The 22,416-nt window shown below is 49.7% G+C and overlaps 1 protein-coding gene across 10 annotated transcripts in view; it reads right to left on the bottom strand.

Annotated features, from left to right (window-relative positions):
• CNTFR (ciliary neurotrophic factor receptor) overlaps positions 1-22,416 on the bottom strand; it is a 218,596-nt gene that overhangs the window by 116,000 nt on the left and 80,180 nt on the right. For 4 of the 10 annotated variants that reach the window (XM_065047093.1, XM_065047092.1, XM_065047095.1 and 1 more), the window contains exon 3: positions 11,614-11,681. The exons of the other annotated variants lie outside the window; for them this stretch is intronic. In XM_065047093.1, coding sequence (XP_064903165.1) covers positions 11,614-11,658 — 45 coding nt within the window. In that variant the 5' untranslated portion in view covers positions 11,659-11,681. The remainder of the gene's footprint in view (positions 1-11,613; positions 11,682-22,416) is intronic. 10 annotated transcript variants of the gene reach the window in all.

Genomic DNA, 22,416 nt, shown 5'->3' with positions numbered 1-22,416 from the left:
AATGTCACTGCAAGGGGAAAGCCCATGAGCAGCTCTAAGAGGCTCATCTGAAGAACAGGGACCACAAAAGCACTCATCTCCCTTTCATATCACAAATGTGTTTTCTTCTACTTTCAAAGCTCCTATAACAGCAACTGTACATTTATGGGACACCAAATTATGGGGTCTTTCTTTGCCCCTCTCCACATAACAGGCTTCTGGGCTATAAGTGAGATCAAATATCCTTGCTAGATGCTTACCTACCCTGCTCCTCAATGTCACTGATCTCCAAGGAGCTCCCCAACACGCTGCAGGAGCCTGGGTGATGGTTTATTCCCTCTAGGTCCCTGTTTCTTCCTCACCACCCCTCCTGCCCATCTCTCATGCCTCCTGGGTCACAGGCTGCCCTCTCAGCCTGGCTCTATGGGATGGTTTCTTCACCTTAATTCAGAGCTGCCCATCTGCGAGCCCCTCCTGCCTGTGCTGCCAGCTGGAAATGACCAGGCTGGATGCAACCTGATCTGGGTGAAGATGTTCCTGCTCATGGCAGGGGGTGAACTAGATGACCTCTGAAGGCCCCTTCCAACCCAAACTATTCTATGATTCTGTGACTGGCAAGCCCTGCCTATATTCACTCCTTCCCTGGGCTCCTCCACCCCAAAGCATCACCCACGATAATCTTGCAGCAAGTGTTTCCTCCAGGAGAACACAGATCACTTCATTCACTGGCAAAGTGGCAGCTTCCCCATGTCTCCTGTGATCTTTGTTTGGAACAGAGGAACTGACACTAGACATTGCATTTTCGATTGAAACAATTAGCTTAAAAGCCCCATTTGAAATTAAAGGTACAAATGGGTGACATGTCACAACCAGCCCACTCAGAGACTATTTTAGGACTGTCTCCAGTGTCTGTCCTTTAGGGACTGCAGAGAAGGTGCAGCATGGTACCAAGACCCAGCAGACACCGCACTCAAAGCACTCACCATGCTGAAGCATGGAGCAGGACCACACACCCCATTTGGAAAAACATTTTCCCAGCCATAGAGTATATACAAAAGCAGCAATATCTACGGGTATCACTGCAGGCTCACCCTGACATGGGGAGGAGTCAGGCGAAACAGACGTGGAAGAGCAAAACTGGGAGCAAAACCCCATTTGAGCAAATGCAGGACCGACAATGAGATGCAGAAAGGACGTGAGTCATTGAACAAAGGCGTCTGCTTTTTCCAGAACACGTGTGGAATTATTCTCACCTGAAATCAGTTTTTGGACAGCTAAAGAGCACATGCTGTTTCAAGCCAAACATCCCTGGGTCACTCTCCCAGGCAGGGAGTTATCTCAGGGTTTATTAACGGGGAAAGCCGCGACGCTGACACACTTGCAGCATCGTGGTGAGAGCAGCAGGAAAGGAGAAGCAGCCACACCTGCTCTGTTCCTCCCCAGGGAAATGATCAAAAATAGAGCAAGACCATCACCCGCAGCCAGGGATGCCCAGCACAGTCCGGATGCCTTTGAGCCTGGGCTGCCCTCCCTCCCATCACCGAGATGGGAAACCCATTAAACGTTGCAAGCAACGAAGCCTTCGCTGCTCCTCCCTGGAGGCCCTTTCACAGTCAACTTGAGGAAATTGTTCCTGATACCCAGCCTAAATTTTCCTTTGTTGATTTTCAGTTCAGCAGCGGAAAGGTGGGAGCTTTAATGAGACAAGCGGGGCCGCTGCAGGGGAAGGAGCCGTCAGTTTGAGCGAGGCAATGCACAGAGCTGCGGTTTAAGTGGAGCAGCTATTGAGAAAAGCCCAGAATCCTAAAAACTTGGGATGGAAAATGTCTATTAACTTTCCCAATGGACTAACATGAGATTGTTCCCCCATTTTCTAATGTGTCTCCCAGTCCACCTATTTGATTGGGACCAGAGCTCTGCAAAAATATGAAGGGCTTGTTCTTTTTTATTTTTTTTTAAGGAACTGCTGCATGTGGAATAAAACGTTGGGCTTTAAGGCCAGATTTTCTTGTTTCATCCAAGGGCAAAACTTTTGGTGGCTTCCCTGCTAGACGTAGCTTCTGCCCTGCAAAACCACCAGAACTATTCTGGCACATGAGCCAGGGCACAATGTGTGTGGCAGCAAGTTGCTACCAGCTTGTGCTTGAGGAGTTTTTCAGGGACAGAAATGTGACACAAAACTGCACATAACCACTTTCTGGGACACAGCTGCTGCCCAGCAAGGCATGACACTTCCTCACAGGAGCCCAGCACGATGCTGTACTGCAAACTGGCACTGGGAGAAGTTTTCTGGATGTGAAGCCAATGCTATCCTTCACTGTTTTTTTCCACTTTTAGCTGAGGAAAAGGCTTTTCATCAGCAGATAAGCCACTGCAATGCTCACAGGAGCGTGCCCAAGATACACAGATGTGTAAACAAGGTGTATGTAAAGTAACGATGGTGCAGCCAAGGCGTCTTGGCTGTGGGGAGAGCATGACATCTACTGCTCCAAGCAACTCAGACATCAGGCCCTAAATATCCAGTTTGGGACATGTACTTAAGCAAGCAGAGGAGCAACGCTTAGCTCCAGGAGCACCAAGCCCCTCTGTGTTACCCACCCAAAAAGCATCAGTGACATTCAGTGACAACCAATGATAAGACAAGGGGCAATGGGTATAAACTGGAATACAGGAGGTTCCATTTAAATTTGAGAAGAAACTTCTTCCCAGTGAGGGTGCCAGAACCTGGCCCAGGCTGCCCAGGGAGGTTGTGGAGTCTCCTTCTCTGGAGACATTCAAACCCGCCTGGACACCTTCCTGTGTAACCTCATCTGGGTGTTCCTGCTCCGGCAGGATTGGACTGGATGAGCTTTCGAGGTCCCTTCCAATCCCTGACATTCTGTGATTCTGTGATCAGCACCGCACAACCCTGAATCCCCAAAACAGGCCGCCTGGTTTGTGGCTGCTCTGTGCCTGCAATTACAAAGCTCCCAGGTCGTGCCACATCAATGCTGCTGGAGCCCTTTCCAGCAGGCAAAGGTTTGCCTAATAAACCCATGGACCCCCACGTGGTCAGACCAACGGAGATATTGTAAGAGTTGGGCCATGCAAAGCTAACCCACCCATGGCAAATTTTTGCTTTAATCACACACTCTTTTTTAAATGTCAGATGGCTGTATCACAGTAGAAGGGCGCCTTTCCACTCTGCTTTTATGGGCTTGTAAAGGCAAAGTGACTGCACACTCCCTGGAAATGTCAGGCTCCATTTTCCTGAGGACCTGCGATTTGACAGGTTTTACCAGCAGGAAGAAGGGTGTTCTTGGTGCTGCTGAGTGAGGGGGATGCACAGGTATTGCTGCAATGAGCTCTCCCTCCATTTGCCCCTATGCTGGGTCACAGAGGTGCACTTCAACCCCCCAAAAGCAGCACCCAACCTCCTGTGCAGAAAGGGGCAGAGGGGACACACTCCCTGACACTAACACCAGGTTTTGCAACCTTGGCAGGCAACACTGCTGTGCCGAGCGCACTGCAATTAACCCCAAAGTGCAGCCCTGGGATTTCCCTGCCATTGCCCTCTCAGTGCCCTTTGGTGTCACAGCAATACCCTTGTGGGATAAAGCTTAAGTACACAGCCTGCAAAAACTTCAATAAGAAAGATATCCGTACCACAATATGAAAAAACTCAACCCCAAATCCCCTGACTTTGTTGCAGGGTTTAGCAGCAGGACAAACCTGAGTGGAGAGGAATGAAATAGAGACTTCTCTGCATCTACTTCCTAAACGTCAGGCAAGGGAGCACATTGCACGGTACATTGCAAGTTTGGGATGTGGCAAGGTACCAACTGCATTTTGTGTGTTGCAAAAATCACCTCCTTTGTGGCAGCTGAGATTTCGAAGCATAAGCTCTGACCTTGGTAATATTTTTTACATATTGAGTCACTGCTGACACTGGAAATAACAGGGGGAAAGGGTTGAGATTTCAAATATTTTAATGCATGACTAGAACTGGGACAGCCCCAGCTGCCAGCCCGGCCCTCCAGCCCCCTGCCACTCTTCATTATGGGCACAAGGCAGTGAGATTGAAGTGACTTGAGGTGATGTAAAGCACTGGGCACACCAGACTGGGCAAGAGGAGGACGAGAATTCAAACAAGGACAAGGCACAGCCCTTTGACAAGCCCCGCATGTAGCCCTAAGGGTGACTAGCACAGTTGGATTGGTGACTCCTGATTTTGTTTGTCACCCACCTCCAAGGGAGGATGGCTTGAACGGGCCAGCTCTTTTTTTTTTCCCTAATAGGAAACAATCAGGGCAGGTACATGTCCTTCGCCTGTGAAGGCAAACAGCCTAAGAACAATTACATTTTTAGGAGGAGAGAGAGGACTCAGCAAAGAGCCTTTTCCACACGTGGGAGCAAAGCTAGATGGGCAGATGGATGGGAAAAGAGAGGAATCCTTCTCACACATGACATCTCATCCCATTTGGTCCCTTCAGACTGACCCTCAGCCCGAAGGTCTACGCCCCGGAGACACTTTGCCAGATACATAATTCGATTCCCTGAATCTCCCCCTTCTCCCGGCAAGGGAACAGTTGTTTCTGATAGCCTTGATTTGCTAAATAAAACACTCCTTGAAGGCTCCATGCAATAACATTTGCACAGAAAATTGACATTCTCCCTGCTCCCATCAGCCTCAACGCTGCTTGTGAGTTAATAACTTGGACACTCGGCTGAGCTATTGATCTCTTCTCAGAACAATCATTCTTTTGGGTCCAAAATACACAAAAAATAAAGGCACAAGCTAGCAATGGCAAAATGAACTTGGCACTTGCACATGGCCCCGTGGCACTGACGCTGCAGGGAGACTCGGGTCATTCCCAGCTGCTTGTGATGTCTTCTGCAGATGCAACCATCTGAGGTCAGATTTATTTCTCCATCCCTCTCCATTGTTAAGGAAGCGGTGTTGTAGCTTGCAGGTGGAAAGACAGCTTTCACGACCTAAAATTACCGTTTATCTTTAAACATTCATCACACAGCCAGGGTTTTGTAGCAGGATAGATGGTCCATGCAGGTGTCCAGGCTAGAGATCTCCAATGATGGATACCATCAGCTGCAGTGATAGGAAGGGCAGCGTGTCAGAGCCCCAAACCCTCAGCTGAAGGAAAGAGGGCAAAGCTGGATCAGTCCCTCTATCCAGGGCAGGATGCTCTTTGGGCTTTTGTTATATTTGACAAGATCTGGAGTGCCAGAGGCAGAGTAAAGCTCACAGGTTTCATGCCTTCCCTCCTGCCAGATCTCACTATGATACCCACTGTAACAAAAGCCAATGAAAGGAAACAATTAAGGTCTCCACAATGCCCTCATCCTCCTCAGCTGCTCTGGTACCAGCAGGGCACTGCATCACCCATCCCAGGGGAATCCTCGCCCGTGCCTCGACGCTGTACTTTCGCTTTGCAATCTGCTCACATGCTTCTGTCTAATTGTTCTTCAGACTGCTCTTTTTCAGGGGAGATTTTCAAGGCAAACAATAAATTTTTCCGAAGTCACATTATTTTTTTTTTTTCCCTTCAAAGCCTTTGATGTCTGGGAAAATAACAGGCAACCTCAACACACGGCTGAGCATCAGGCGAGGGCTGGGAAGCACTAAGCGGAAATGCATTTAGTTGTCTGGGTCAAAAACCATTTCCTTTGTTAAATGATTATTATTGTTCCAAGAGGATTTCAGTGGGAATTGAGGGTGCTTAGATAGATGGATTCACAGGTTTGCTGAGCTTCTATAAGGGTCTCTATATCCTCCACCATAATTCTACATCATAACTTCCAACACCAATAACTCTTCTATGACTCCCAACAGATATTCCTGTGCCTTCCAAAGCAATAACTTCTCAATGAACTCCAGACCTGCCAAATCGACTGTTTTCCCCCTGCGGACGCCTGCTTTTTGGCCCTTCTCACCGCACCCTTGGGAATCTTGACCCATTTACCTCTCCTTCTGGTTCCAAGCTCAGTGCAAGGGGAGATGAGATCAGAAAGCGATCTGCCTCGGACGTCAACAAAATATCTCTGGCACTAAAAGCTTTCAGTCATCTCCCATTTTCCTGATGGTTCTCAGCAGCCAAGGATCCTGCTCCAGACCTGCTCGCATCAGGCATCCTTCTGAGCAAACCTTCCCCCATCACATGCCGCCTTTTCTCACATTGCTCATTTCTTCCCACTCGTACCTGAAAATTGTTATGAGTCTGTTGCAGGTCTCCCATGGAGAAATTACTTAGGTTATTCACTGGGACTAGAGAACAAACACTTAAATAAGAAATAAATTGCAATGCATTTCTTGGGTCGCCAAGCCTCCCAGTTCAGCCGTAAGAGCATTGCGCCAGGCACAGTGGCACAGAGCTGCTACCTCTCTGTGCACTTGATCTTAACGATGTGTTAATTAAGCTAAGGTTAGAGCCGCTTGTTACCTTATTATTTTTGGTTCTATCACAGTAATGCTGAGCGGCCTCAATCAGGAACAGGCATTTTTCTCCCCCCCCACTTCTCTCCTTTTAAGTCACAAATTATTTCAAGATCTGGTAAAAATAAACGCAGTCAAGCAGAGTCTGCTCTTTTCCAGGGGATTTCACTCTGCAAGGGAAGAAAGGTTTCAACAGTGTGTTTGAATCAAAAATGAACATATGCAAGAGAGGAAGAATGATATGCATCAAAAGTTACCCTTTTTTTGTTGAAAGGTTTTCTTTTAAACAAAGAAAAACCCCCAAAAGACTAATCTCACAGCACTAGGTGGTGCGTGCAGAGTCAGTTAATGCTGCAGAGTGAATACTGAGCATGCGACAAAGCTGCCCAGAGGAGGACAGAGGAAGAATAAGCTATTTGGCTCCAGTTTTGGACTTTCCTGATGCTATCCCACTCGCTGACCTGCAGACTCCTCCATCCACTCCGAAGGGTGAGACCGGCTGCCTCTCAGGTCATCCCCCTCCCATGGGTACATAGAGAGTGAGCAGTGCTTCTGCGCCTGACTTTCAAAAGTTGACGTTAAATTTGCTGTTGAGCCTTTTAAAGGAGCGTGCCCTTATGTGGGTCTCCCCATCCCAGGCTGCCTTTACATGGGTGCAATGAGCTGCCCATTCTCATCAGATTCCTGACGAGCTGCCACAGGCACAGCCCTGCCTTTAACCCTCAGGCTGACTGTGTATCAGATGGCCAGAACTGGGGAGCAGGAGCTCTGCAAACCATCCCAGTATGAAACCCAATGGACTTCAAGAGTGAGAGGCAGAGGGGGAACACCAGAGGTGCAATTTGGGCAGGTCCTCTTGACCGCGGGTGGGTTGTGGGTGCCCATCCTCAGGGGGTGATGCTGCTGCCCTGGGAAACTGGAATAGCATTTCCATTTCCACTCCCTCCCAGACAGGGGGAAATGAATCACAAAACGTCTCAGGGTCTTTGCAGGAGTGCCCAATGATTCTAACAGGGTGAGCATCTCCAACCACCACAACTGCCAGCTTCTCTTACAGATACCCTTAAATTCTGGTGTCAGGCGGAGCCAAGGAGTCTTGTTGGGAGCATGAGCTGGCATTATATTCCCCAGCTGCAACCCACTAATGATGTATTTTTAAAAGACGTTTGTGCTGTCCGATTACTAGAAAATAATTAAGCTGATGATGGACCTCAGGACAACCATGGAAAAATGTGAAAGGGAGCCACCTACTCAGTGCAAGGCCAGGTTTTTGCAAAGGATTTGCAACTCAACATCACCTGCTTTGTGGAATGGGAGCCAGTACTCATTTTCCTCTGGTCCTCTGGCCATTTATGGCTTCTTCTGAAAACCACTCAAAAATGTCACTAGGAAACAAAACCTCTAGAAACTGCTAGTGTTTCCCTGCCCTGTGCTGAAGTCGACACTTCCTTTTGCATTCAGCGCTGCTATCTGCTTTCCTCATTGGAAAGGAGATGTTTCTGTCCCAAAACTTAAATGCCTAACTTTGGAAAATGTCTGGAAGGAAAAGAAAAAGGCACCCTTTCTAGGTGATAATGAGTAGGAAAAAGGCTTCAGAGAGGCTCAGCAGTACTTAAATGGATAACAGGGCAGAAATGGCTCTGGGAAGCATGGCAAGAGCAGGCTTTTCTGCGGAGCACAGTGTCTCCTAAGGCAGTAAGTCCTGTCGGCTCCGGTTTTCCAAAAGGGTCTTGCAGCACAAAGCCATGCAGGCAGACACACAGCAACTTACTCGGGGGCTCTGGCATCCAGGCTTCGAGCAGGAAGGCGCTGCACAACTGCGCTAATTATCTGCTGAACATCTGTCTCTCCCCTACTACCGTGGGGCCAGAGGAGTCCTTGTGCATAGCCGAGGATTAGCGCTGGAAGAGATTTTGTCGACTGTGTGATTTTGCACAGGAGGGGGAGGTAAAAAAAGAATCCTGCAGATTCCCTGGAAGGGAGGTGTTTTAGGGCGAATCTCTTGAATGAAGGAGAAGAATTTGTGGCCAAAAACACAGACCTTGCTGGAGCAAGCAGCGGGCGCCTGCCCTGCTGTAGGCTGAAGGATTTAGCTCCTTGCTTCAAATCAGGAGGAGTAGGAGCTCTGCTCCTGTGGTCTCACATGCCTCAAGCAACACCAATGGCATCTATTATAATCCAGAGTGTCCTGGATTGTAATCCTTCTCCCTCCAAAACCTGTCTCATGCTTCTCTATGGACAAAAAAATGAAACCTGGGAAGATTAATGGAGCAAAACTGCAGAGGCATAGGGGGAGCAGGGCATGGTTGGCCTCCCCCGGACCTCTCAGTCCATGCCTGACACATCATGATCAGCATTGGAAATTGGAGTTACCTCTCAGCAAATCTATTGGGTTTCGGCAAAAGGGCAGCCCAAAGTGGGTAGGATGAAACCCCAGCATGGGCAGAGCTTGTGCTGTGGCACTCAGACGGCTCCTCTGGCTTTGAGGAGCTTTCGGTGGCTTTCCAGGGACCATTTTGCTTCCCCAGGGTGAAGAGGGATTACCGAGTTTTCCAGTGGCTCCAGAATTCACAGCCTTTATGGACAAACCACTCAAACTTCAATGAGGAAGGAAACAAGACTGGGCTTGAAATTTACAGTCTTCCCAGGTGGGGAAGGCAAATGCTCTAAGAGTGCATGGAAGAGAAGTAAAGTTCAGCCTTCTCCCTGCCCAAATGGCTAGGAAAGGCAAAAAAATAATAAGACTTCCAGCTGTGGCATGGTACCTAGGGAAGGGTGTGCATCCTTACCCGTGTCTCAGACGGGATGTGGTTCTACAAAACTCCTTCCATAGCCAAGGAGAGAGGCAGCAGGGCAATGGACCTAGGACAGGCTCAAGTAAATAGTCACCTAATAAATCGAGGACCCTCCTTTCTGGACAGACAATGGAGGATATCTGGAACTTCAGGCAAGGAAGCTGGCTGGTGGGAATACATCCTTCACCTTTGGTCTACATCCCACCAGCCTTGAAAGCAAAAATCTGCCCAACTTTGCATGATAGCCACCCCCCTGTGTTAATGAGGTTTGTGGAAAACTGTGTGCAAAAAGCCTCACAGAAGCTTAAAAAACAAACCTGTGGTGAAGAGAAGCAAATCCCCTGCTGTTTAATTAGCACAAGTGTCTTGTGGGCTGGGAATCTTTTATTTTTTTTTCCTTCAAGACCATCAGGGGCCAGAAACTTGCAGTGTAACACAAACAAAACATCCCTTAAAATCAACTGGTGCTTTTGGCCAAGCAGAAACGGTTGGGATTTCCAAATATGGCCCATGGGAACATCAGCCCAGGCATTCTTGTGAAGCATCTCGGAGCCTGAACTGTCTCCTAGGAATAAAATCCTTCAGTCCAGCACGACAAAAGAGCCATCGCACGACAGCCGCTATCACACAAGTGCGCAAATTAAGCAATCAATCAAACGAGCAACACCCTGGAAAACAGCAGCACATGGTGCACATTGTACCAGCAGCGGGCGAGCAGGGGCGACCTGTGGTTGCCTCCCATCACACGTGGGCTTTTGTATTCCCCTCTCCATTTGGTTTTGGGCTTTTTATCCAAGTCTGGGGAGCAGGACCCTTTCTTGGAGAGAACACAGGTATCCAGCAAAAGCATTTGTTTTGGACTCGGCTGCTATATAAATCACTGGTTATTCTGTGGGGATGTGACAGAGCAAAAAATTAGATGTAAAATTTGCCAGACGGCAAGAAATCAGCTAGAAATTGTTGCCGTCTCTCCTGGGTCGGGGAGGGAATCCTGTCTCAAAGGTTTGGGATTGCGTGTGTGCCTCCAGCTTCACATAATGATGTCCTCTGGGGCAAAAAGAGAAGGAAGGCTATTTAAAACCTCCCATGACTTCTTGTCTTCCATCTCTTTTAATTGCTTCAAAGAGGACATGGCTGCTGCCTGTCCATGGACCGAAACCCCAGGAGGTGATTTTTGGAGCCCCAACACTGGGGCTGAGCATCTGCTGAGCACCCAGACACACAGATATGTTTGTAAACAGATCGGGCAAACGGCTGTGTGTTTGTAAGTGTATTTTAAAAATCAGATCCTGTTGGCAGGCAACTCTCAGACAGCAAGCAGGGCCAAATCCCATGAATAAATTGCTTGGAGCGAGTAGTTTGACGCGCCATTATTCATAACTAATGCAGTCCTAGTAAACAGAAAATGGAGGCCAAATCTGCCTGTATAGACACCAATGACCTCATCTGTTTTCCTCCTATTTACTGAGCAAAATAAGAGCAGAAAAGAGCTACCACCATCCTCTAAAAGGGGAAATGGAGGTTTTGGATGAACAAATATTCATGACGGCTCCAGCGTGAGGTGAGAATCTGGACAGAGGGGACATGAGCTGAATTCAGAGTCGGAGCAGAAATTCGGTCCCAGCAGTGCAAAGACACAATTAAAACCAAATAAGCACCTCTCCCATCCCCAAGCAGCCCTCGCTCAGGGATATAAAGAACGTGACATTCCTGAGCCAAGAGGAAAGCTGGAACCAGCGGAGGGGGGCACAGGCACCCATGGGACACCCACCCAAAGGTGGGTGCTCTCCTCCCGTTTCCCTGCCAGCATCTCAAAGCAAGCAGGTTGTGCAGCCTTTTTTAGGAGCAGGAAAGCTATGGTGCACTTCCCAGCCTCTGCACAGAGAAGTTAAAAGCCAAACAAACAAACAAAAACCCAGAGAAGCAAAGAGGGAGCAACTGGCTGCTCCTCCACCCAGCACAGCAACCACAGGTTGACCAATACAACCACCCACCATTTAGTTAAAGCAAGCATGAGACACAACTCTTGCGGTGTTTTATCACAGAAAAACTGAGCATAAATCACTGCCAGGGCATATTGCATGAGCAAAAAAATATCCTGATGGGTGAAGGGAAGGGACCCTCAAGAAGTGCAGGTCTGCTGAGGCTGATGCAGCCGCCAGAGCAGCAGCTGCTTGGAAGAAGCCAGGAGGCTAGAAAACAGAGCACAGACGTGTTATTTCTGCTGTATTTCCTAGGCTCTTTAAGAGTTATATTTACTTCAATTTGGGCAATACGTAGGAAAATTGTGCACACGGCTGTGATCACTCTTCCCTTGCTTCCTTTCCCATATAACGTGAATTTTAAAGACATTTTAGTTACAAGCTGCTTCCACCACTAAGAAGATGGCACAGCACCTCCAAAATTTACCTTAGGGAAAACCAGAGCCATTGACCTGGAGACTGCCACATTCATCTTGAACGCAAAGGGAAATACTTCTGTAAATGACAAAGAAAATTTATTATGCTTCTTAAGAGTTACAGCCCATTAAAAAAATTGCCCTGATTTGAATCATTGACACTTCAAAATAAATACTATTCTTTCATCAATAAGCTCAAAATATAAGCTAACCACAAAACCCTTTGGAAAAAAAGAAACATAAAAATGATATCTTTACACATTAATAACAACTATTGATCTAACTGTAAGCATATGTCCACATACATAATTTTACCATATTGCACATCAATAATACTGTAGACTTTTTTTGTATTAAACTATGATATTCCCATGAAACCAAAGTCCTAAGTATTTCCCTAAAAAGGCCCTTGCCGTTTAAATGCACAATGGTTGTGTTTCAAGGTATTAACGCTAAGAGCACATTTGGTTATGCAGACCGGTATTAACCATTCATAAAGGGAATGGGGCAGAGTCATAGGCATGTCAGAAAATAGAAACACTTATATTTGCAATAAAACCAACATATTTTTCTTTGTCTGCTTTTGCTATTACCTTCTTCATGGCTCAGACTTGGAATTTATTAAGCAGCCAAAGCAGCTTGGACTGAGCGAGGAATTGCCAGCTCTCTGCACCTCCGTGTTTTGGACGAGGCTTAGCATGCTATAATCTGTTTATTAATGCTTTGAAGACAGCTGAGCAACAAGGAGGAAAAACTGGCAGATGACAATATTATTTAGGCTAATCAAGAATATGATGGATAGGGGAGACCTTCAAAGCAAACAGCAGTGCCAGGCAGTGAGGGACCCCGGCGTGGTGATAAATGCAAGGCACTGCACGCTGCTAAGGAGATTTTGAACTAATCACACACATTGCTGCAGTCTAAATTAGCTGAAAACAGCCCGCAAAGTGATGTCAGCCTTCACTCTGTGGCCACAGCTAAAATGGCAAACAAAATGTTAGGTCATATATAAAGACCAGGGACTATAAAATATATGACGGTGTAAATCAACGGTATGCCCTGACCTGGAATGCTCTTACCAGTCCTGGATATCCTGCATAAAAAAGACAGACGAAAAGGGTCTCTGCTCAGGGATGGGTAATAAAAGCTATGAGATGAAGAGAAAGCGCAGAGTGAGAGATTGAAAAGTCTGAGACTTTAATTTACGAAGGAGGCAGATAAACAGGAAGAGGAAGGAGGTGCAGGGAGCAGCGGAATGCAGGCAGCAAACACTCTTTGAATAGAGCAAGGGCAGAAGAAGAGTCCACAAAGTCAAAAAGGAAACTTTAAACTGCTCTATTTAGACACACATAGCCAGGTCCTGGGCTGTGCCGCCTCCAAGCATCCCACAGACCCAGGACCGGGGAGACTTAAGAGCACAAATTAAATGCTGTGATTCCTAAGAAGACCCACAGACGCATAGTGATATGGGAGGGTGGTGGGTGAAGGAAGGACTGTGCCGGGGAAGGAGCACCAAGGTCAAGGGAAACGCCTCTGCAGTGAGTAGGAGGTCTGATGGACAAAACCTGCATCCAGCCAGGAAAATGTGGCCTGTTCCCTGCAGGTAGAGCCAAGGGTCCACACATGCCCTGCAGCAGGCAGGCTCTCCCCTGCACCTTTTAGAAGTATTTTAGCTAATTATTTACTTAGGTTCTCTCTCTTCACAAGTCTCCCTCAACTGTTGATGAGAAGCAACACTCCCAGCATACTGCTGTGAACGTGGTGTCCATGTGGTTTGCCAGGACAGCCACTGCTCAGGGTGGGGAAACTGAGGCAGGGCTCCCACCTTTCCCAACACCACTGGGATGCTCCACAACACCGTGCTCCTCACATTCACCAGCTGCATCCTAAAACCACAGTTGCCCAGGGGTGGACGGGCAGACACAAATCCTCACATGCCTCTCCATCTCTCCCCTCCCCATTTTTCCGAGGTCCGGTGATTTCCCAGCTGATGAACACATTACCACCTCATTCGGCAACGCCTTGGAGGCGCTCACGTTTCAGGCCCCGGCGAGAAAAAGATGAAGTATGAAAATCCCTTTCCTTTCCAATCCAGTCCTCCCAGCACCGGCCAAGGAGCGAACACAAAACGCCTCAGAAAATACACAAAAAACACCGGACGCGAGAGGCTGTGCCGAAGTCGCACCATATGCAGGTGTCAGGGAAAAAGGTCTCCTGTCTCCCACGCCAGGCTGCTATCTCCATCCCACAAAGCCTTCCTGTGAGAGATTGATACCCAGAGAGGATCCTCTCCCTCCACCAGCTCATCAGCAACCTGGACCAGGTGGAGATGCAGCAGAGGACGTGTCCAGCCATGCCTATCAGCACCAAAACCAATCTGGAGATGGTATCTAGCCTTGCAAGACTTCAAATATGTCCATGTTGACACAGAAGGCTGTGCATATGAGCCCCTGTCAAGGTACCATCGCACTGTCTGGCTACAAGTATCCCTGGGGTGCATTTTTATCCCAGGCATCACTAGGGAAAGCACAATCCCCTTCCACTGCCTTTGAAACTGCAGCAAAGGGAGAAAGGCAGTGGGTCAGGCCAGGAGTTAAATGGTACCCCAAGGCATCTCTTCGTGGCATCCCTGTCTGCAAACAACACATATGTTTTCAGAGGGTACAGTACATTAAAACCCATGAGACGCATGGGGAGCTCACCCTGCTTCTGCAGACAGTGGCTCCAAAGCCCCTCATTTGGGGTATTATTTAGAGAAAAGGGGGAAGACAGGCATCCATGAGGGTGATGAAGAGAATGTCTGGTCCTGCTCTGGAAGAAGAGGACATGTCAAACAGTCTTCACCTTCATCCAAGATCCTCGGGAAAAGGCATCAACTCTGCCAGCACCACAAGCCAATGGACTCTGATGCTTCTCAGGAAAGGTCAAGAGTCTCTTCCCTGAAGGGCTTTTTGGAAAGAGAAGGGGTTTATAGCAATTATGGCACTGTTCCTCCCTCCAGCACCCTTGTAACCCCAAGCAGAGCAATAAACCCCAGAGCTCTGGTCTGCTGTTTTTTCAACCCACAAATAGAAACAAGCTGATGACACCAAATCCGTGCAGGATTTTGTGGAAAGCACGAAAGAAAATGGGACAGAGGTTTGTTTAGCAGCAACAGCCTAGTCCTGCCCATTTGACATTTGCTCTGAACCAGTGAACTGCATAGCATTTGAACTTTTGTTTAGACAGATAGGCCTGTGTATTTAGAAATCCTTGAAACTCATCCATCTGCAAAGACAGCAACTCTCGATAATGCAAAAGCTCCAGCCGGGATGCTGAGCTCAGCAGATCTCTCTACAAATGATTCCTATTAAAGTAAAAAATTACAATGCAAGCGTCTATTAGACAACCCAAGCCTGACATAAAAAAGGAATTAAAAAAACATAATATGTTCATGCCAGCCATCTTCATAGACCACTGAGGAGCACAGGGAAGGCACCGAGACACCCGCTCTCCCTTGCTGCCCAGTGCCCAAACACACCCTCCACGACACCCAGGACCATCCTGGTACAACTATCCTGATGGGATTTTGCTTAGATCTCCAGTACCTCTAGAGATGGACACCCCAGTCTACTTGCCTGGCAGTCAGTTTGGACATCCACTTACCCTTCCTGTGAGCATCAGCTCTCCTGGCACCTGGTCTGAACCTCCCTCAGTCGTGTTTTACACCCAGGGTCCATTATCCCAGGGATACAAGGGGTGGTTTCCTGGGACCTTTCTGCATCTCTGAAAGCTTGCAGCTTTTTCAGGTTTTTTCTTCTCTATCCAGGCTCCCCAGGGAGGTAGATACTGCCCCAAGCCTGACCAAGAAGCCCAAGAAGTGATTAGACAACACCCTCAGACACACGGTGTGAATTTGGGGGTTGTCCTGTGCAGGAGCTGGACTTGACAATCCCAGCGGGTCCCTTCCACCTCAGGACATTCTATGATTCTGTCATTGTGGCCTTGGGGATGTGGGACTTGGTCAGGTTCCTAGCTGGTTCATCCCTCAGCAGCATCAGCAAAGCGCTGAGAAACTCCCCACAGGTGATGGGTGCGGCCATACAGCAGCACTAGTCCTGGTCCCACCAGCACCAGGCACAGCTATCAGGACCAAAGGGAAAGCACAACCATCCCAAACAAGAGCCTACAGACCACCTGAGGACAGAGCGAGCTGAAGGAGAGCCTTCCCTGCAGTTTCTCTAGTTGGGGTAGAGAAGGCGGGAAGTGCTGGGGGACCCTGCCAGCACTGTGTCCCCTTTCCCTCCCGGCACACTGGGCAGCTGCCGTGCGCTCAGCTCCCAGCTCTCTGCCCTCCCAAAGCCTAAACCGAGCAGATTATCACGTTAACGCTTCAAATGTTTAATTTCCTGCTCCAATTACACCAGTTTTGCAGCAGGAGAGGTGGGAGGGAGGAGCAAACGAAAACAAGGCGAGTGTTTCCAAACAAACCCAGAGCAACTCTGAGACCACCAGGCTTCCCCCTCCACTCTCTGGTCACGGATGGGGGCTGGTGCTCATGCCAGTGAGATAGCTGGATGCAGTGATGGGAGTTACCTCTCAGGCCAGCAGCACAGTTGCCCTCCATCCCCCTACGAAAATGAAAAGTCCTTTTGTTCATTGGCTCTGGCGATCTCCCCAGCGCTGCGGAAACATTTGCTGCACCGCAAGAAAAACAAGGCAGCTGGTGTTTGTAGAGCAAAACGGTACCCTGCTGCAGAGAGGGCCTAGGGATAGCATCGAGGAGAAAAAGGGGATAGGGCAGGAGAAGGGGAAAAATACTGGGAGTATGGAGGGGAGGGTGTGGGAGAGATGGAGCAAAAGGTGGATGAGAAACACAGAAAGAACTGAGGGAGAGGGAAGGCAGAGCACAAGAAAAGGGTCAAGATAGTAGGGAGAAAACAAAGATGCAGAGAAGAGGGATGAATGAAGAGGAGAAGAGCGCTCAGGAAACTTCAGGCTGCGGCTGCTTGCAGGCTCCAGCAGAGCTGTATCTGCCTGGATGCACTCTGCCACATACATCGTGTTGCTCAACCCTCCCCAGAGAAAAAGAGATCTGGAAGAAAAAAGAAAGATATCCCAGCCCAGGCGCCTTGCAGGGCAGCAAGTCTAGCTTGGGCTGCTCACAAGGGATGTTAAAAAAAATAAACCCATCCCCAAGCAACCATTCAGCCTGAAAGCCCCGCTGGCTGCTTGCAGGGAAGAGAGCAGCTCTGGGACTCAAAACTCCACAGAAAAAGCACAGTAATGGCTATGCAGCATCCCACTGCCCCCGGGTGGAAAGTGACCCCCCATTGCACTCAGCTGGGCTGGAGCAGGGGATCCCGGCTGCCCGCAGAGCCAGGGATGCCTTCCCCTTGGTGCCCTTCCCGGAGGCTGCCCACGGCTGCTCTTATTTATAGCTCGCTGAGCGCGCAAGCTGCATTGAGCTCACCCGAGCGCACGGAGAAAGAGGTGAGGAGAAAGGACCGACCTTGGGGTCAGGGCCAGGAATAGCCATCAGCGGCCAGAAATAGCTAGTGCCACGTTCGGCCCTGGTTCTTCGAGAGCCGCTGGATCGGAGCATGGCATTTCCAAGATTTCAGCCCCAGCCAGGATAGGATTGATTTCTCCTTCTGACTCATGTTCCATCCCCCACCCCCAGGACCCCCCTCAAAGCTCCTCTCCAGCTCCATAAAAGCTGCTGGGTGGATGGAGCAGGTGGGAAGGGGCAGGAAAGCAATCCAGCGGCAGGGTGGGGAGGACTGACCTCTGGAAAATGTGCTGGAAAAGCAAGGGAGGCAGGTCGTGAGGAGGGAAGGGTTTCAGCACCTGCTGCTGCAATGCCCGATGCTGACCTAGGAAGGGGTGATGTAGGGGAACAGATTCCAGAGGATTTTGGCAGCCCACGGCGATCAGAGCACAGCTCGATGACTCCTTTGGGTGCCTGGGAGAACCTCAGCACATGAGACCTATGCACAGGGTGTGGAAGGCACAGATAACATATTGTGTGCAATTCTGTCCCCCCGATGAGGCTGCAAGCAGAGACAACTGCCTCCTCACCCCAGGCATGCAAGGTGTGGGCATCCTCCCCACCCCTCCGAGCATGTGCATGTCTGAACATGCGTGTCTGTTTGCACATGCAAACAAAACCCAGTGCATGTCACCACATCCAGCCCACACGCAAAAGACTTTCCTGTCTGTCCTGGCAGGACCTGCCTGCAAATATCCTGGACCCCAGCACGTGGCCCTGCCCACCGTGCTCCACGCTCAGCTCTGCTGGAGCTGCCTGCCCTGAGACATGGCTGGATGCTGCGTGCAGGTTGGGGAACACTGGCTGAACTCTCCTCACCAGGATCACTGCTGGTTATGGAGATGGTATGAGAAAGCCTCATCCTCCTGACTTCAGCACCAGCCCTCAAAGCCCGGCTGCTGCCAGAGGCAGAATTTAACGATTAACCCTCAAGTACAACATAGAATCATAGAACAGTTTGAGTTGGAAGAGACCTTCAAAGGTCATGTAGTCCAATTCCCCTGCAATAAGCAGGGACATCTGCAACTAGATCAGGTTGCTCAGATCCCCGTCTAGCATGGCTTTGGATGTCTCCAGGGATGGGGCACTGACACCTCTCTCGGCAACCTGGGCCAGTGTTTCACCAGCCTCATTGTAAAATATTTCTTCCTCATGTCCAGCCTGAATCTCCCCTCTTTTAGTTTAAAACCATTACCCCTTGTCCTATCTCAACAGGCCTTGCTAAAAAAGTCTGTCCCCATCTTTCTTATCTGCCCCCTTTAAGTATGGAAAGGCCACAACCCCAACTCTCTCATCCTGTCCTCACAGCAGAGCTGTTCCAGCCCTCTGATCATTTCTGTGGCTCCCCTGGCCCCTCTCCAACAGGTCCATGTCTGTCTTGTACTGAGGGCTCCAGAGCTGGACACAGGACTCCAGGTGGGGTCTCACCAGAGCAGAGCAGAGGGGCAGAATCACCTCCTTCCACCTGCTGGACACGCTACTTTCGATGCAGCCCAAGATACAACTGGCCTTCTGGGCTGCAAGCACGCATTGCCGGCTCATGTCCAATCTTCCATCCACCAGTACCCCTAAGTCCTTCTCAGCAGGGCTGCTTTCAACCCCTTCATCTGTCAGCTTATATTGATAACAGGGGTTGTCCTGGTCCAGGTGCAGGACCTTGTACTTGGCCTTGTTGAACCTTATGAGGTTCACAACATCCAAGGGCCAACTCTTGAATGAGTAAGTGGAAGATGAAGGCAGGCAGTGGAGCACAGTACAGCCGGGGCAGGAGGCTGAAAGCCCTTGGTGAGTGGTGCTAGACCTCTGTCTGCCTGGCCTGCAAAGGAAACTGTCTTGAGCACTCTGCAGAGAGAACCTCACTCCCTACTGACCACAGGAGAAGTTGAGCAACTCTTTTCCTATCCTCCCTGTTTACTGCTCTTCCTGGAGAGCTTCTCAGCCATCTCCAGCGTGCTGAGGGTGGGATGCTGTTATGGCTACAGGAGTTAGGACTCCTTCCCTTCTCTACTTGCCCACATCACCTCCCAGGAGAAACACAACCTGCTCCTTCCGTAAGGTCTCCTTGCAGGCTGCCGCCTGCCTGGGCTCTGTGGTTGTAAAGTCCTCACCCTGCACAGTGCTGAAGGGCTGAGCTGCAGGAAGAACTGTCCTTGGGCTATTTTCTGTGGGGTTTTGAGCCCTGTTGTGGATATGGAGGGAAATCCAATGTCCACCTCGTCCTGCCACTGAGTTGGACCATCACAGCATGGACCCATGACAAAGCATTAAATTGTGTGCTCCTTCACAAGAGCTCTGGAGGACACTCTGAGCACCATTCATCCAGTGGCAATGCAGCAGATATCCCCAGTGACAGACAAGGAGAATACCCCACCCCTTGCTCCATAAACAGTCTTTCCTGTTTAGTTGCCTTATCTTGATGCTGTTCTCCCCAGCCTCTTGCTGGTTTTGGGCACTAGTGCCAAGGACAGCTGTGCAAATGCATCTGCAAGGATCTGGGTAGGGCAAAGCCGGGCAGGGAGGGAGGCAGCCCAGGGGAGTCTCTGAGCCCAAGGGGATGCACAACATTGGGCACCTCTCGCCAGATGGCACCAGGTTGTGCTTGCACAGCTGGAGAGTGAAGGAAAGCCCAGTGAAGACAGAGAGAACAAAGAGAAAAATAAAGGATGCCCTAAGCAAAGTGTTCAGTAGAAAACATGCAGCAATGGCCCAGACCTTCCTGCAAAAATACACAGACGTGCAAGTATTTTGGAGTGGGCTTGTACAGAGCTGTGGGTGTTCCCCATCAACCCCAGCTATCTCATCCTCATATCACAGCTTTGTGCATGGGTGTGCAGGGTGGCTTGCTGGATTCAGTCCCTAACAAAGTGGCCCAAAGAGCCATGGAACCAGGTGTTGCTGGGAGCACGCAGCAAGTCCGTAACATGCACCAGGCAAGATAAATCATCCACCCAACCATGCAGCACTGAAACCCTCTCCCCAAGCCCATCCAGGAGTGGCAGCATCCCTTTTAAGCTTCTCCTGACTGCAACATGTCTCTAACCTCAAAGCATGTCAGCCCAAGGCCCCAGAGAGCAAAGGCTTAACAGCATCAGCTCCAAGAGAGCCGTGTCCCAGCAGGGAGGTTTGTACATCCAACCTGGGGCAGAGCTGGCCCTGGGGAGCCCACAGAGACCTCCCCTCAACCTTCAGCATGCACAGCTCAGTCTGTGGTTCCAGGGTGGGTTGCTGTTATTTTTTTCTGTTTAACAAACTACTCTTCAGCCTTGTAAGGCGAGTCCTCACAGTGCCCAAATAAGCTGAGTATTTCTGGCTGCTTTCCCTGTAGCCTTGGGCTGGCCTTTGGGAAACATGTACCCTGCAGCCCTCCATGCTCTGGTAACTGAAGAGGCTGCCACACCTCCAGGGCAAAAAAGGGATTACAGGACACGCTTAAGGGCTTGAATTCATAACCTTCACCCTTCCCCTGGAGCTTGGGTCCCCCCTGCCTGAATTGCGACAGCCGGCAGCACTGTCGGCACCTCCATCCCAGGCACCAAAGGGCACTTGTGCTTCAGGCTGGGTCAGAGCACACTGCCCCTCCGGGCTGCTTGCAATTAACTACTTTTGAGGCTGCGAGGAGACAAATGACTATAATTTAACAAATAGACTTTATCTTAAAACTAGCGCCTTACCCAACACCTATTGATTCCTGCTCCCCCTCTGGAGAACTCTCCACAATTAAGTTGTCACATCCGTAACGCACACGTAAAAATGAGCCAGCTCAAGCATCTCCCAGAAAAACTCGCTTGCACAAGATTGCAGAATCCAGTTGCCGAGTTTCCTTTTTACCTCTGCATTAGCCAGAGATGAAATTTATTTCAGTGGCAGACACTAGAGCTTTTATCTGCATCCCTCTGGCTGCCATGCAGCTTGCAGACATCTCATGTTCTGCCCGTCCTGTTCCAAACTGCTGATTGTTTTGCACAAGAGCCAGCAGCATGGTGCCCTTCATGGGCACAGCATTAGAAAGAGCAGAGACTCATTTTTTTAACAGACAGGGATGCTACAGAGCGGGGGTGCAGCTGGTAGCACCCCATTGCCCAAGGGGCTGGCACAGAGATGATGTGGGGCCCCCTGTCCCACAGCCCCACTGGGAGTCCTGCTGGCCTGAGATGCAGGCTAAGCAGCCCCAAATGCATTGTATCAGCACACTGTGCCTCAGTTTCCCCATGGCCACAACCTTTGCAAAGGAGAGGAACAGCAGCACAGGCCCAAGGAACACAACAAGTCTGCAAGTGAGAGCGGGGGGCTTGCTTTCCTGCAAGCAGGTGAAGCAAGTAGGAGAATTGCTTTTTTCCCCTCTTCAAAAGGCCAATTAAGTTGCTGTTTTAATAGCCAGGCTGGGATCATCACCATGACACAATCACACTCTCATGCTCCCAGCATGGGGGACAGCAGCAGTCCCAGCAGAGCGGCTCAGAGGTTTGCAAGCCCAGCCAGGGCTGCTGTGTCCCTCCAGATAAGCCACAGGCAGGCTGAGCAAAGGTGAAAATGCCCTGGGCATGCACAGTAGCACTGTGGAGTGGGATTCAGCTCCAGGACAGCCAACAGTGCCTGAAAGCCCCAGGGGTTTGCATTTCCAGCATCCCAGCCCAAGGTGAGGATTTCTATCCTGCTGCTGCTCACGAGGAGACAGGGGATTGCCGCTGAAGGGAAAGATCACACTGAGAAAAACAGCAGCAGAGGGGAAAATCCACAAGAGAGACTGCAGTGCCAGAGATTAGGAAGGGATCTTTGAGATTTAACAGAGATTGGGGAGCTAGACTTAATTACACGCCACGCACTCTGGCAGTGAGCCACCGGCTGCCGTTCGTTTCACCGATTCAGCGTATAGATTTGATAATCGCTGCCACGTAGCGGGGATAATCTTCCCCTCACCATCTCCTGGCACTTATTTCGCTGCAGGGAGAGTTGCAGCTGGGTGTGCAGAGAGCCCTGCATCCGAGAGCAAAGCTGGGAGGATTTAGGGGTGCAGATGCATGCACCCAGATGGGTGGCTGGCCCTCAAGTAAAGGCGCACAGTGGCAGGGCTGTGCTGGGCACAGTGCGTGGCCATCCCTGTGGGAGAATCCCACCCCAAAACCTCCTTGTAAGGGAGGACCCACTCCTCTTTCACCAGTGGAGTCAGTGTCATTTACTGATGTTGTCCCCTTGAGGCAAGCAGGGGACTAAGTATATGCATGAGGAAGGCTCTGCAAAGCATAATAAAAGCAAGAGGAAAAGCCACACTCATAAAACATCCAAT

The sequence above is a fragment of the Columba livia genome, chromosome Z, assembly GCF_036013475.1.
Source record: "Columba livia isolate bColLiv1 breed racing homer chromosome Z, bColLiv1.pat.W.v2, whole genome shotgun sequence".
NCBI classification, from domain to species: Eukaryota; Metazoa; Chordata; class Aves; order Columbiformes; family Columbidae; genus Columba; species Columba livia.
The sequence above is the reverse complement of the archived record's forward strand: the minus strand, read 5'-3'. Positions and strand labels throughout refer to the sequence as shown.